Source organism: Dermochelys coriacea, chromosome 11, assembly GCF_009764565.3.
Source record: "Dermochelys coriacea isolate rDerCor1 chromosome 11, rDerCor1.pri.v4, whole genome shotgun sequence".
Classification (NCBI taxonomy): domain Eukaryota; kingdom Metazoa; phylum Chordata; order Testudines; family Dermochelyidae; genus Dermochelys; species Dermochelys coriacea.
This window is the reverse complement of record NC_050078.2, coordinates 45,609,666-45,622,591: the sequence shown is the minus strand read 5'-3', so window position 1 is coordinate 45,622,591 and position 12,926 is coordinate 45,609,666. Positions and strand designations below refer to the sequence as shown.

Genomic DNA, 12,926 nt, shown 5'->3' with positions numbered 1-12,926 from the left:
ACGCATTAATAGATGCCATCAACCAGTTGCTTGATCTGTAGACAACTGCAGAGTTTCTTATAACTATCCTAAATTGACAGCACTGGCTCCTTAGGTCCCTACTTTCCCACTTTTGGTTTCTGATTTGCCCCAAAATCTGTAGGATTCCAGTCACTACTGCCTAGACCAATTCCTGGAATTTTGGAATTGAGTAGGTGTGGCAATCAAAAGTTACCACCTTATCTACAGCCAACCATACACAGAAATGCAAAAATGTCAGTTTGACAGGATTTAAGTTCTAAAGAGACAAGCATCACTGTGTTTTATTTGAATGTGTAATAATTAGACTACACATTAATTGTAAGCTTCCACTAAAGCATGTGCATGCTGAAACTAGCAGCAACAGAGTGAAGCAGAAAGGCTGTCACATATACACAGCTTCTAATTATGATAGAGGGAGTTAGAATTTTAATCTTCATCACTTTAAAATTGCAGCATCAAAAGAGAGCCAGGCAGGTCAGGAACACATTCTAGCAGAGCCTAGCACTGCCAAATTTCAATATTCTACACTGCAGTGGCCTCTGCTGCATGCATTCCCCACTATGAAAACTTTTTATTTATTTGGACCAACTTCTGTGGATGAGAGAGAGACACAAGCTTTTGAGCCACACAGAGCTCTTCTTCAAATCTTGGAAAGAAACTCTTAGTATCACAGAAGTTCGTCCAATAAAAGATATTTCCTTACCCACCTTGTCTATCCAATATACTGGGATTGCAACAGCTACAACTTGACTGCATACTACTTTTTAATTTGTGATATTGGGCTCTACAGCTACTAGACCTGAGATGTAATAGGTGGGATTCAGTACACTAGTTTTGCAATGCAATATAATTTTGTTTCTTTTATTTTTTTCAACTATGTCAAAGCCACTAAAGTCAGCCGCAAGTCTGAAGGCTTTAAAAAAAAAAAAAATCAGATCTGAGTTAGCTAAGTGCAAACTGTAGACTTGTTTGTGGTCCTTACAAATATAATCAGAATAGACATATGGCGAATTCACAGCTTAAAATAGAATCCATAATCACCAGCTGCAATCCTTTTAACTTTTCCCTCTTGTAAATGAAGCCTTAAACTGAGCTAGTTTTTAAATGTGCTTTTAATCTGATACTTCAATTAAACATTCATGATAGCACTAAAGTATTAATACGTTCTCATTTTATCATCATACTCTGGTGTAGTTAAGGCAATAAATAACATCTTGACAGACCAAATGTGAATAAGTCGCTTTTATAGTAAATTCCAAACTATATTCTGATTGCTACTCTGGAATTCAATTTCAACATGTATATATTATTTATCATGAATGATAAAATGAGAAAGTGCCATAAAGAAGAAAAGTAGCAAATTTTTTGAAGGGGCTGTATATGGGACATTTCTGCACTAAGTAATAGAATTTTCTTTATTGTAAAATAAAAATCACTTTACAATAAAAAAGGAAATACCATAACCAAACATTTTGCACTTTTAATGTCTGTTGCACTTAATATTCAACAATTTTGGAAATTTTGTGGCACAGTTACACTGAAGTCTATAACAACAGTCACGCTCATAGATCATTTATCTCACTCTCTTGTGCCAGACATCAAAGCAGGGCACAGCATGCAGTCGTACATACTTTTGTCCATTAAAAGAACACTCTAGGCATCCATAGACGGTCTCTCTTTTAGACTTTCCCATTCCACAAAGGGCACAAGGACCTTTTGGGATGTTGTTATTAAGTAAATTAACCCGAATATGAGACCCTTCTCTGAGATAGCTTGTAGAGATATCAGTCATGCTTGCAGCTTTTTCATAATAGTCTGTAAAAAGGTCCTCCAAGTAAGCATCTGAATTAGCAATGATATCCATTACCCTTTTATCTGAAAAAGAATGCACACAAAATAGCAATAATTTGTCATCACATTATGAACACACCATGACACATCATACAGTTAATCCACTGACGGAAATAAGTGCTGAGTTATGAAGCCATATTAGAGACACCATTTTATGGTTGTAACTAGGTTTTCCATTGAAACCTTAATTTTGACACTTTTATTTCAAAGGATGGCAGAAATTTCTTAGATATCTTTGCCAGAGAACAATGTTGTTACTGGTGAAATAACAACCCTACATCTCATGAACATTTTGAGCATTTGAAAAGTTGATGATAATTCACATTTGAAATGTTTCTCTAACTTTTTGTTGGGGGGGAGGGTGGACGAGGAGGAGAAAAGGAGGGTAGGAAAAAGAAATGGACATCAAACACTCTAAATATACTTTAACTCTGGTGTCCTCAAGGAAGGCCAGCACCTAATTAGTTTTGGAAAATTTGGTAGGTATATATCTGAGCTGTTCATGGAATTCAGGACACTATTTACAATGGTATGCAGACTCACTGATAAACTCTGCAAGAGCAGAGACCTCCCATCAGATCCCAGTAGCCTTTGGATTTTATAAATATTCCAGCATGCAAAAAAAGTGTCTGTGTACATCTGCAGGATTTAGAATCTCTTTAGGAATGGGACTGCAATCACTCTATCCTCCCAGTAGTGATCAGTCAGCACATCAGTTCAACAGAGCAGGGATCATTTTCTTCCACTTTCAACATGAGCATACATGCCTCAGATCTTGAATACTCTAAACACCTTCACAAGACAGCTTTGAGATAACTCTTGAACCTGATACAGGCCAGAAAGGTGAATGCAGATTATATGATAGTACAACAAAAAAAGATTATTACCATTCTCAAATCTAAATTTGTCATCAGTATCTAAAAAGAAGTGAAGTAATTTCCATTATGAATGGGAGCTGCAGGTACTCAGCACCTTTGCAAATCAAACCATTTTTATTTAGATGTATAAATAAGATTTTAGTAACCTAATTTTAGGCACCTAAGATTGGAAGTATTGGCCATTATGCTTTTAATACATATATCCAACATGGGATTCTCCATTTTATAACTAATGGAGTTGTTACATCAATAAGCAGTGTATAAGTAATGAAGAAACATAAAGTTAGAGTATTGAAATCTGAACTTAGTATTTCCAGACTGATGTTTATACTTTTTGAAATATGAGTTTAACATGTTAATTTCCTGACTTTCATATTATGAGCCTGATCTTCAAGCCTCTCTTAAATCCCCTTTGCACCATTGTAGGGGAAACTGGACTGAAAACTATCTTAAGACAGCAGGAAAGGAATGCCCTAGAGTAGAGAAATTCTGTGTTGTCATAAGGAGGGCACAGCCATCCCCTACACCAGCTATTCCTGTCTCCCTATGCAGAGGTGATGTTCCACGCCAAGAGTATGAAGCACGCCAAACAACTTGACCAGCAGAGTGATTCTTTGGAGACTTTTATCCATTGGTGCAGGTTAGGGCAGCACTGAGGCTACTCAAACTTGCACTACTGGTTGGTTTGACCTCCAGCAGCTCCCAGGATCAGGGAGAGGCAGTGGTGCAAGTAGAAAACATTTATTGCTGGTACGCTGCGCTCATGGGAGGGACACGAAGTGGGGGAGGAGGCACATGACCGCCCCACATGACCCCCCCAAATGACTATTCCCCACCCCACCTCCAGCCCGGGGCCCCCGCACACTCTCCCCATCCCCTCCCCATGATCCACATCCATCCCACACTACCGGGGGTGGGGGGAGCTCTGCCCTCCTCCCGCTGTGCCAGAGACTTCTGCTGTACAGAACCCAAGCAGGAGGACTCAAGAGACGCAGCTGTGTGGAAGGGCTGGGAGTGGTACAGCCACACCGGAGGAGCTGCTGACATAGGGCCACCCAGCAGCCCCACGTTCTGCTCCTTTTGCCATTGCAGTTCCCAGGAGATCGGGGCTCTCCACAACCACAGTGGCGAAAGCAGCAAAATAGATCATAAATCATAGAATATCAGGGTTGGAAGGGATCTCAGGAGGTCATCTAGTCCAACCCCCTGCTCAAAGCAGAACCAATCCCCAATTTTTGCCCCAGATCCCTAAATGGCCCCCTCAAGGATTGAACTGACAACCCTGGGTTTAGCAGGCCAATGCTCAAACCACTGAGCTATCCCTCCCGCCCTGTATAACGTGGGGCCACCAGGCAGCCCCACGCCAGCAGCTCCTCGGGCGCGGCTGCTGTACCGCCCACAGCCTGACCCCCAGCCCTTCCATGCAGCTACCTCTCCTGAGTCCTGCTGCCTGGGGTCTGTACAGCAGCCCCACCGGAGGACAGGGTGGGGGGAGGGGTATGGTACAGAAGCCGTGCCAGAGGAGCTGCTGGCATGAGGCTGCCCAGAGGCCCTACATTCTACTCCTTGCCCCGCTGCGGTTCCCAGGAACTGAGCAGAACGTGGGGCCGCTGGGCAGCGCACACCAGCAGCTCCTCCGGCGCAGCTGCTGTACCGCCCCCAGTCCTGTCCGCCGACCCCAGGCAGGAGGACTCAGGAGATGCAGCTGTGTGGAAGGGCTGGGGACGGGCTCCTCCTCTGTCTTTCCAGGATGCCGTTCCAGCTATAAATATCTTACTGGTATGGCGTACCAGACCGTACCACCGTACTTGCACCACTGGGGAGGGCTAAAAGTGGAGTAAAGTCTCCTACATAAAGAGCACCATTAGAAGCAGATGTTTACTGCACCATCACATTTATCTTTATTTTTGTCTTTGTGGTTTTCCCCATTCTTAGAATAAGAAATACTGAAAATGGGAACAAGAGGCTGCAAGGCAGCTCTCCAACACCACACTGTACAAGCCATTACCCTCTGATCCCACTGAGGGTTACCAAAAGAAACTACACCATCTGCTCAAGAAACTCCCTGAAAAAGCACAAGAGCAAATCCGTACAGACATACCCCTAGAACCCCAAGCAGGGGTATTCTGTCTGCTACCCAAGATCCATAAACCTGGAAATCCTGGACGCTCCATCATCTCAGGCATTGACACCTTGACAGCAGGATTGTCTGGCTATGTAGACTCCCTCCTCAGGCCCTACACTGCCAGCACTCCTAGCTATCTTCGAGACACCACTGACTTCCTGAGGAAACTACTATCTGTCGGTGATCTTCCTGAAAACATCATCCTAGCCACTATCGATGTAGAAGTCCTCTGCATCAACATTCCACACAAAGATGGACTACAAGTCGTCAGGAACAGTATCCACGATAATGCCATGACAAACCTGGTGGCTGAACTTTGTGACTTTGTCCTCATCCACACCTATTTCACATTTGGGGACAATGTATACCTTCAAATCAGCGGCACTGTGATGGATACCCGCATGGCCCCACAGTATGCCAACATTTTTATGGCTGACTTAGAACAACGCTTCCTCAGCTCTTGTCCCCAATGCCCCTACTCTACTTGCGTTACACTGATGACATCTTCATTATCTGGACCCATGGAAAAGAAGCCCTTGAGGAATTCCACCATGATTTCAACAATTTTCATCCCACCATCAACCTCAGCCTGGACCAGTCCACACAAGAGATCCACTTCCTGGACACTACGGTGCTAATAAGCTATGGTCACATAAACACCATCCTATACCGGAAACCTACTGACTGCTATACTTACCTACATGTCTCCAGCTTTCATCCAGACCACACCACACGATCCATTGTCTATAGCCATTGTCTACGATACAACCGCATTTGCTTCCACCCCTCAGACAGAGACAAACACCAACAAGATCTCTATCAAGCGTTCTTACAACTACAATACCCACCTGCTGAAGTGAAGAAACAGATTGACAGAGCCAGAAGAGTACCCAGAAGTTACCTACTACAGGACAGGCCCAACAATAACAAAATAACAAAACGCCACTAGCCATTACCTTCAGCCCCCAACTAAAACCTCTCCAGCGCATCATCAAGGATCTACAACCTATCCTGAAGGACAACCCATCACTCTCACAAATCTTGGGAGACAGACCAGTCCTTGCTTACACACAGCCCCCCAACCTGAAGCAAATACTCACCAGCAACCACACACCACACAACAAAAACACTAACCCAGGAATCTATCCTTGCAACAAAGCCTGTTGCCAACTGTGTCCACATATCTATTCAGGGAACACCCTCATAGGGCCTAATCACATCAGCCACACTATCAGAGGCTCATTCACCTACACATCTACCAATGTGATATATGCCATCATGTGCCCGCAATGCCCCTCTACAATGTACATTGACCAAACCGGACAGTCTCTACGTAAAAGAATAAATGGACGCAAATCAGACGTCAAGAATTATAACATTCAAAAACCAGTCGGAGAACACTTCAGTCTCTCTGGTCACTCGATTACAGACCTAAAAGTGGCAATATTACAACAAAAAAAACTTCAAAAACAGACTCCAGCGAGAGACTGCTGAATTGGAATTAATTTGCAAACTGGATACAATTAACTTAGGCTTGAATAAAGACTGGGAGTGGATGTGTCATTACACAAAGTAAAACTATTTCCCCATGTTTATTTCCTCCCCCTCCCCTCCAACTGTTCCTTACATGTTCTTGTCAACTGCTGGAAATGGCCCACCTTGATTATCACTACAAAAGAGTTTTTTTCCTTTCCTGCTGGTAATAGCTCACCTTACCTGATCACTCTCTTACAGTGTGTATGGTAACAACCATTGTTTCATGTTCTCTGTGTATATAAAATCCCCCTACTGTATTTTCCCTTGCATGCATCCAATGAAGTGAGCTGTAGCTCACGAAAGCTTACACTCAAATTTGTTAGTCTCTAAGGTGTCACAAATACTCCTTTTCTTTTTGCGGATACAGACTAACACGGTTGCTACTCTGAAAACTCCACTTGACTTCAGTGGTTCAGGGTCAGGCTCATACTACAGTAAATTTAACTACCAGGGATAGTAAATATCCAGTTTTTAATTGTACACAACATATAACATTGTTAGAGTATTTTCATGTTATTTGAAGATAAGAAAGAAAACCTATAAATAGACAAAGGCCAATTCCCGTCAATTGAAGATTATGCCCTACTGAGCATTTTCTAGTATTTTTAATTAACACATTAATAACATTTACAACCTCAACTTTATCTTATCTTTATGTATTATCCTTTGAGATCGACTATGCAATACTTTCTAAATTGTAAAATATAGAACAGATTTACATGCTAAAATATTGTAGTTGTACAATTAGTATTTATGATCACCAATATCATTTATTTTAAGAATACAATTAGAAGTTTTCATGATAAACAACATTATATATTCACATTAATTAAAAATATAATTATTTAAAGCCAGATTCTCTCCATTAAAATCTTAAAATCCTTACAATTATTTTGAATAAATCTGATCACAGCCAAAATAGCTATTATCTTGGTGCAAATTTTAAAGTGAAATTCTAGTTTGATTAGATGCTTTTGAACTTCTAACCTTGCCTACTAAGTCAAAGGAAAAAAACCCATGTACTTAATCCATTTGATTAGTGTATTTGGACATAAATATCAAACATCATACTTTGGTGGAACAGATTCCTCCTTAATTTGTTCAATGAAAATGATCCAGATTGCTCTTTTTCAAATCCTCCTTTTGAAACCGGAGTGACACAGAACTCTGTATTAAAGAAAAAAGTAGAACCTTCAGAAGGATGAAATTCAAAAGCTACACAATTTCAAAACACAGCTTAATACAAAATGTTTTCTGTTATATAACACATATTATAAAACTAAGAGAATGCTTAAAATTAAATTCAGCTTTTCTATTAGTTATTCTACTGGGTTTTTAATTCCTAGGAAAGATGGTGTAAAACAACATGCACACAGTGTTAGCACAAAAAATTAGATGAAACAGAGAAAGAAGAAGATGAGATGAAGTAGTAATTACTTTATTCACTAATTTAGATGGTTTATAGTGACCTTCACAAGAGGCATGTCCTTACGGTTTCCTGGCCAGGTTAAATGTCTAAGGCAGTCAGCATTCCATTAACAGACTGCCTCACGTTTGGAGTAAAAGCAGAGTCACAAACCCATTTGAAACCAAAAATGGAAAATCTGAAATTGTGAATGGTTTTCTGTGATTCCCAACCATGTTATTTACCACATAATCAGCTGTAAAACTTTTAAATTAAACAAATAAAATTCTTAATTTTTAGCCTCTAATATTGTAAAGAAAAGGTTTTGAAGTAAGTATATCATCTTAATAAATTTACAAAGAATGTTAAAGAGAAATCCTAACAGCTCTCATTCATCTGTATTGGGGATTACCTCTGCACCTTAATGGTAAAAACGTAAATATCAATATTGCTATTTCATTGGTCATTTTAGTAAAAACATCTAACTAGTGCACCTATCCCCAACTGTGCAGTAACAAAGTAAAATGGAAAATAATTCCAAAATTAGGATTTATATGTTCAATTTAATATTAAAATGAATATCAGAGGAATTCTGTACTGCTTGTATTATCGTTTTTCAAAGTTAATTCAATAACTGCTTTGGGTTTTTTTAAATGCACATAAGGTTGTCACAGAAATGTAAATGTGTCACTATGCTTCAAAATTCAGAGTGCCCTTGTCATAAAATGTATCTCCAATGTGTTGCAAAGCATGTGGGGCCCCAATCAGAGTCTCTAACAAGTGAGTAGTGTTATTTGCATATATAGAGATAAGAATTACCTCATGGAGTATTATCTATCTTTTTGGTTATATTTTTTAAATACAATCTAAATTATATGTCACTAAAGTCCTGATCCTGCACTTCTGAAGTCAATGGGAGTTTTGCCATTAAACTTTAATGAGTGCAGGATCAAGCCCTAAAACTATATTATGGGCTATTATTACCCCCATACTTTGACTGATTGAAGGTTCCCATCTAACTGAAGTCCTGGGCTGGGAGAAAGCACACTGGCATATGAGCGGAATTTATAAACCACATCCTTTCCACTGACAGGGAGAGTATTAGGCAGGTCAATCACTTTGTTTTGGTTTCAGAGTAGCAGCCGTGTTAGTCTGTATTCGCAAAAAGAAAAGGAGTACTTGTGGCACCTTAGAGACTAACAAATTTATTTGAGCATAAGCTTTCGTGAGCTACAGCTCACTTCATCAGATGCATCCGATGAAGTGAGCTGTAGCTCACGAAAGCTTATGCTCAAATAAATTTGTTAGTCTCTAAGGTGCCACAAGTACTCCTTTACTTTGTTTTGGGTAATTGTTCGTTTTTTTAAAACTTTGTAAAGATTTGGAGGTGACCGTGTTTGACTAGTCTCTGACTGTGTTTCATTGGTTTGTGACAAACTGAAATAGAAGTTCCAGGCAGGGAAAATGTTTTTATCAATTTCACAGATGTGCCTTTTAGAATGGGGGTTGCCATGCCACATTCTTCTTTTATGGAGAAATGGATCAGATGGCCCTAAGATATTCAGTTTCTTACAAACCAGCAAAGGCATACACTGATATGCAGATACATTTTTTAATGTTTCATTGTTAACAGTGTGATTTTCATTTTTCAAAAACTTACATTTAAATAGTTAATTCTGTGAAAGCATTTCCAGGATAAATCAGACCTTTTAATGGCTTTTATATTTATCCTAGCAAGAATTAATTGTGAATTAAAGCGAAGAATTAAAAGTGGATTAAGGCTCTGATGAGGTCAGACAATTGACATGTATAAAAGTTAAGTATGTGCATAAATATTTATAGGATTGGGGCTGACACATGTCAAGTCTCAGTTCAAGAACAATGTTTTAAAGAATCAAATTACTATATTAGCAATTATAATAATAGCACAAACAAATCACTTACCAAAATTACCATCCAAGTGAATATAAAGTTCAAATACACTAAATGCAATAGTTGTGTGAGCTGGAAAAACAATAGCTTTGTCTCGTCCTTTGTGATTTTGGTCCTCAATAATATGAAACTATGATTTTAAAAAGGAAAAATGTATTGCATTAAGAAAAAAATATTTACAAGAAAATGTTTTGATCAGAAATGAAAATTAAGAGTAATAGCTTTAAAATACAGTATGAAAATTTCAGCAATGGAAAGACTCTTTTGAAGTTGAAGATCAAACTCCACCTCCAAAGAAATGTTCCCAGTTCTAATCAGTATACTAATGTCATCCTTTCTTTTCTGCACTTCAGTAATGTTTGATACAGAGAAAGTATCAATTTGCCATGGAAAATTAGACATTTATATCTGATACATAAATTAGTGATAAGCATAACTCAAAGGACTTGTAGAATTATGCAAACCTAATTATCCAAACCTAATGATATGCAAACCTTATTATCCAAACTTTCTGAGATTCCTTCTCTATGCATACCACTGACAATATCATAGCTTTATCCTTCCAGTCACCCAGACTCCCAACAAGCCTTAACTTTCTGACTTCCTGCAACCAGGTCCAATCATCATATCTCCTACTTTGACAAGTCAGTCACAGTTTCTACTTGAGGTGAAGCTAAGAGTCCAAACCAAAGACCACTGAAGTTAATGGAAAGAGTCCCATAGACTCCACTGGATTTTGGATAAGGATCTGCAGGGCAGGCTCCAGGCACCAGCATTCCAGGTGCCTGGGGCGGCAATCTTAAAGGGGCGGCAGTCCATGTGACATGGGTTTTTTCGCCGCCGCGGCAATTCGGCATCAGCTTGTATCTTCACAGTCCCGCGGCAGCAATTTGGCAGAAGCTCCCTTCTTCAGGCGGCAATTTGGTGCGCTGCTTGGAGCTGCAAAAAGTGTAGAGCTGGCCCTGAGGATCTAAGAGGCCTGCTTCTGTCCTCCCAATAGCAGCTCTTCTTTGGAGGAGTCAGAGTGGGCCTCTCTCAAGTTTGGATGAAACAGCAATGACAGGGCCAATATCTTGTGTTGCCATTCTTCAGTGCATTCTCCAATGGAATTCAAATATTATATGGTCTGGGACTATACGCCACAAAGCATATAAAAACTTAATTCAACAGTATCAGGGCCCAGCAAACAGGATGCAAGAGGTGTTGAACCTTGCAATAATGCCACTGAAGTCAGAGTTGCAGAAGATAGACATAAAAGAGGGAATATAGGGTGGATAATTACTGGAAGTTCATAGTGATAATAAAAGGGAGTGGTTCCTAAAGTTTTTTAGCAAGAGCTATGTCTTGGATCAATGAATCAATGCCTGGCCACCCCTCCCCTACACATACACATCACATCCCGTTCCACCTTTATCTCAGCTGTTTTCTGTATCTTCACCCTGACCTATGTCTTTGTTCATTTTGTTTTTCACTTCTCATCTCTTTTCTTCTCTGTGTATTTTTCTAGTTTTGCTTTCTATTTTTCCACTTTGTTTTTCTTTTCACCCCTCTTCTTTTCCCTGTTCTCCCTTTCTGGAGTCAGGAGGAAATTTTGATCATATTTTTCACCTAGGCTATGATTTCCTTTGTATGGGAGTGAAGAAGAGTGCAGTTGGTGCCAACTGAAAGTGAGTAGGTAAGACTGACATCAAAATGTCTTCAAATCAAATTTACAGAAGTAACTGTAAATATTACACTATCCAAACACTATCAAAATCAGTTCTCAAACTTAGTAGTGCTGATCCTAAGCACTAATCTTCCACCTTTCTGTCTGCCAGATGTTTTCTTAAGGAGTTTGCCTTGTAATTTCATTCCAGATTGCACCTTCTCATCTATAGCACTGTAGGTGGTCCATTTTTAAATGAGGAATTGGCAACTTTTAGAAGCAGTACTTTCAGACTCAATTAACCCAACAGCAGGGACTGGGCAGGTAGAGGATATCTGTATTATTATTACTGTTATTATGATGGATGTTCCAGGGACACAGCTGGCTCCCAGCCTGGTCGCAAGGCAACCCAACAATAGGCCCAATGAGCCCCTTCCAAACAGTTGCACTTCCTGATTGAGCAGAGGAGCCAACGGTCTGCTACTTGAACCTTGCAGCCACCACATGGTGGCTGCTCAATGCATACCACACCCACAGCCGTCCTTACCCTGTTCTTACTTATGCTTCCAGTTCTTGCTCCAAGCCCTGCCCTGCTTCCCACTCTGTTCTTGCTCCAGCCTATACCTGCTTCATCCCCAACCTCCCTGTTCCATTCTGGTTTCTAACTCCTAGTTCCAACTCTTTGCTATGTCCCGGACTACAATTCCAGCTTACCCTTTGTTTTAGGATTCTGACTCCAGTTCTCAGCTTCAGCTTGACCCCTCAATTCTGACTCTAGCTTCACCCTTGGACTGGTGCTTGATCCCTGGATCTTCACTTATCACCTGAACTGCCACCACAACCACCTGGCAAGGTCTTGTTCCATCCACAAGGTAGGCTGCCCATGCCCTGGTAGTTTACAGAATGGCTACAAAGCCAGTTCTAAGGAATCTAGGACAAGTATCAGATTTCACTAGCACTGACTGGGATTTCAACTAGAACAAGACTGTACCTCAAAACCAAGACAAATCACTGCAAACAAGGCGATCTAACCACCCTAATCCTATATAACTATAAACAAACACTTTAATAACTTCTATTAGCTATTAATAAAGGGTAAATTGCATGACGGGGGAATTAAATTAGAACTAGCTAATTCCTTCTTTCTCCATTATTTTTAAGTGATCTGTCCTCTTCTGCCTCGTGCAGAATCTGGCTTGCAACCAAATTTTCTAATTGTAGAATCTGTGCATTTATGTAAAACCACCAGTGTAAGATGCTCCCTTATATAAAATATCACAAAAGCTGCATATACATGAACAGTTTTTCAGGTGTTAAAAAAAAAATAAGGCCCTGTGTGAGCAAAACAACAGTACTTGTTACCCATAAGACTGGTGACTTTAGAATACGAAAAAGTGTACCAGTGTGACAAGCAAGTTCTCCTAGTAATATTTTTAATTATAGCTTATTAAAATAAAAAAATTCAATATGGAGAGCATCACACACATAGCATAATTATGGTATATGGCCTATTCCAATATTAAATTAATAGAG

The 12,926-nt window shown here is 39.9% G+C and overlaps 1 protein-coding gene across 4 annotated transcripts in view; it reads right to left on the bottom strand.

Annotated features, from left to right (window-relative positions):
- Positions 1-414: 414 nt before the first annotated feature.
- The window catches only part of PJVK (pejvakin), a 23,900-nt gene continuing 11,388 nt past the window's right edge, over positions 415-12,926 (bottom strand). For all 4 annotated transcript variants that reach the window (XM_038420898.2, XM_038420903.2, XM_038420897.2 and 1 more), the window contains 3 exons: positions 9,761-9,878; positions 7,483-7,578; positions 415-1,896 (listed from right to left, as the gene is read on the bottom strand). In XM_038420898.2, the coding sequence (XP_038276826.1) occupies positions 1,595-1,896; positions 7,483-7,578; positions 9,761-9,878 (516 nt within the window). In that variant the 3' untranslated portion in view covers positions 415-1,594. The remainder of the gene's footprint in view (positions 1,897-7,482; positions 7,579-9,760; positions 9,879-12,926) is intronic.